This window comes from Pinus tabuliformis, chromosome Q (assembly GCF_031772625.1).
Source record: "Pinus tabuliformis cultivar Carrire ecotype Pingquan chromosome Q, CPIR1, whole genome shotgun sequence".
In the NCBI taxonomy this organism is placed as follows: Eukaryota; Viridiplantae; Streptophyta; class Pinopsida; order Pinales; family Pinaceae; genus Pinus; species Pinus tabuliformis.
The window spans coordinates 222,497,299-222,500,366 of record NC_142296.1 but is presented as its reverse complement, the minus strand read 5'-3'; the positions used below and the strand labels follow the sequence as shown (position 1 = coordinate 222,500,366).

General features: G+C 32.5%; 1 protein-coding gene across 1 annotated transcript; it reads left to right on the top strand.

Moving 5' to 3' along the window:
- The first annotated feature begins 275 nt into the window (after positions 1-275).
- On the top strand, positions 276-2,765 carry LOC149218999 (clavaminate synthase-like protein At3g21360). The gene is made up of 3 exons (XM_089382519.1): positions 276-748; positions 984-1,234; positions 2,028-2,765. Exons 1-3 carry the CDS (start codon positions 386-388, stop codon positions 2,377-2,379), a joined length of 966 nt encoding a protein of 321 aa, XP_089238645.1. The 5' UTR covers positions 276-385; the 3' UTR covers positions 2,380-2,765.
- The last annotated feature ends 303 nt before the right edge of the window (positions 2,766-3,068 follow it).

The window sequence follows — 3,068 nt, the reverse complement described above, 5'->3', positions numbered from 1 at the left end:
GATAACCACGGTATATTATATTTAGATTAATGTTTGCATTGTTTTAGCAAAATAAAGATATAATTATACAATTTGATATTTTTATTAATTTTGGAAGATGTAAGCACTCTATTATATCAATATAAAGTTGTTGGTTTTTGTCTGGTTGGGAAATAATAAAAAACAAGACAAGCGAGAATCCCGTGTATGACTGAATGAGACTAAAACGATGATCATTGCTATTTTTTTTCTGTGACTTGACCACCAGAAAATTAACTTATAACAAAAGGTAACCACGGTTGTCCGATTACTTATGGCAAGCAACTATAACACTAACCTCACTATTTGTAAAGGACTGCTATACTAAGATTCAAGCGAGCATTCTGAACAGCAGCGAGAGAAAACAATGAAGGAATTAGCCTTGTTGCAACAAGGAAGAATTGCCCAGCAGCAGATTCTCGAAGATGGCAGCCTCTTTCCGATGGTTCTTCTTCCTCCAGATGAAAACCCCTCAATTGGGTCCTTGCTCAACGCCATCCAACATAACAAGGAGTGGATCGACAGTCAACTAAAACAGGCTGGGGCGTTGCTGTTTAGAGGATTTCCATTGAGAAGTGCATCCGATTTCAATGCAGTTGTTGAAGCATTTGGATGGAAAGAACATCCATATCTGGGATTAGGTTCAAGGACTAGAATTGAAGGAAGGGTTTACACTGCAAATGAAGCTCCTCTGGATCAGCCCATCAAATTCCATCATGAGATGGCTATGGTAAGCTAATCCTATCCATTCCATAGTACAGTTTCTTGTGTTTCTTTCTGGCTCTTCAAACTTATTCTTGGTATAATTTTTACAGTTTCTGTTGTTCTTTCTGGCTCTTCAAACTTATTCTTGGTATATTTTTTACAGTTTCCTGTTGTTCTTTCTGGCTCTTCAAACTTATTCTTGGTATATACTTTTTTGCCCTGTTCATCATTATTCTTGATATTTGTTTTTTCCTGTTCAGTTTGATGACTTTCCTACCAAATTAATCTTTTTCTGTGAGATTGCACCTCCGGAGGGAGGGCAGACAGCAATCGTTTTAAGCCATAAGATCACTCAAAGAATGGAACAGAGATATCCACAACTCGTTAAAAAACTGGAGGAGGTGGGGTTGATTTTTCCTGGCAGCCTCTCTCAGGAAGACAATTCTCAGTCCTTTTTAAAAGGATGGCAATCCCGTTACGAAACCAACAACAAGCAAGAAGCAGAAGAGAAGTAAGAAAAAAACGAGAAAGCTATATGTAATATACATCCATTTTCATTTCTCAAGTATATATCTGAAATTTTGATAGAGATTTCTCCATTTTCATTTGTGAAGTATATATCTGAAATTGGATAGAGGTTTGTTAAAATTGCAAGTTTGCTATTTCTAAGCAATCTAAGTTTTGGAAGGATTTTTTTAGGGTGCTAAATAAATTTATGTATTTAAAAATGTAATTTAGATAACCAAAAGTTAAAATCTTTCACTAGAAATTTGACAGAGATTTGTTGAAATTACAAGTTTGTTTTGGGTAGTTTACAGAATTTGAATAACCATTAAAAAAATGTAATTTAAATAACAAAAAATTACAATACCTTAAAAAATTATAGACTAATAAAAAAACTAAAATATAGTGGGTTATATTTCCAGGACAGAGTGGGAAAAATATATTTTCTACTTTTTGTTTTTAAAATTAAGATAAAAACAATTTTATCTGCTAAACTGTGTGAAGAAACTATAATATCTGATATTTTATGTGAATACTTCACCCATCTTAAACTTAAATTTTCAAATATCACAATTTCTTAAGATACAATTCTTCCAAAAAAAAAATTGTTTTTAACATGAATTTGAATTATGAAACTCCACATGCATTTTTAACTTAAAAGATGAATCTATATTATTTTTTCAGCATAAATCTCTGTTACTTCGGATTCAGCTCAGATTTAAAGTGCAATTACCATTTATTTTATTTTATTTTGAAATAAACTGAAATTAATGATCATGTGGTGTGGTTGTTGCTTCCAGGCTTGCTATGTCAGGTGTTCCAGTATCCAAAATATCCTGGGCAGACGATGGCACAATGTTTTTCGAAATGGGACCTCTTGTTTCCATAAGAACGGTTGACAGAGACACAGACCAGAGGAAAGCATGGTTCAACCCTACAACACTTAGACTTCAAAACTCAGCCCTAACACTCGGAGACGGTTCCTTCTTTCCGGAAGAGGCAATTGAATCCTGCATCCAAATAACCGAAGAAGAGTGTGTGGACATCACCTGGGAAGTTGGTGATGTTCTGGTGCTGGACAATCGCTTTGTACAGCATGCCAGAAGGCCTTCAACCCCACCTAGAAGGGTACTCGTAGCCTTCTGCAAGTAGAATGGGTGGGTATTCGCTCGACTGCCAAGCATTTGCTGTGCTATTGTTTCCATTATTGTTGTTGGTGGTAATTAATCTCTGAGCTCATCTCTTCCTGCCCTTCCTGGAAATATCCAGATAGATCTCTCATGGTTTATTTATGCAATAGTTGCAATTTGATTAAAAACCAAGGTCCTTTAACAATCGTTGCTAAAAATTATGTTAAAAGCTCTGGATGGACCAGTTAACCTTAAGTGAAAAAGTTTTAAGGTCGGGCTATTAGTGTTTCTGAAAATATTAGATAGGATATTATTTGAAATTTACAATCTCTTACCAAGAGGGTTAGATTATTTTTATGCATAATTTAAATGTATGTTTATTTATTTATAAATTTGGTTTAAAATTAAGTTAAGATATCATAATAGTAAGTTGTTGCTGTTTGTGTTTTTTTTTCAATTTGATTAGGTATTCAAAATCATATTTAAAATAATGAAAAATAGTGATTTCACTTGAAAATGTATCATTCAATTTTGGTGGAATAAACAAACAAAAAAAATTAAATTAAATTATTATTTTTTATTAATGAAATAAATTTATAATTTATAATAAAAAGTTTTATTTATTTGATATTAAATATTAATTTTTCTTTTTAATTCTGGATCTAGTTTTTAGAAGAATCAAATATTTTTTTACTTTAAAAGATGTTTGCA

Bases quoted from the DNA above. Each gene is read 5' to 3' on its own strand.
- LOC149218999 (XM_089382519.1), top strand. From the start codon at position 386: ATGAAGGAATTAGCCTTGTTGCAACAAGGAAGAATTGCCCAGCAGCAG. The intron at 749-983 runs GTAAGCTAATCC...TTTCCTGTTCAG, and splicing joins TCCATCATGAGATGGCTATG to TTTGATGACTTTCCTACCAA. The intron at 1,235-2,027 runs GTAAGAAAAAAA...TGTTGCTTCCAG, and splicing joins AAGCAAGAAGCAGAAGAGAA to GCTTGCTATGTCAGGTGTTC.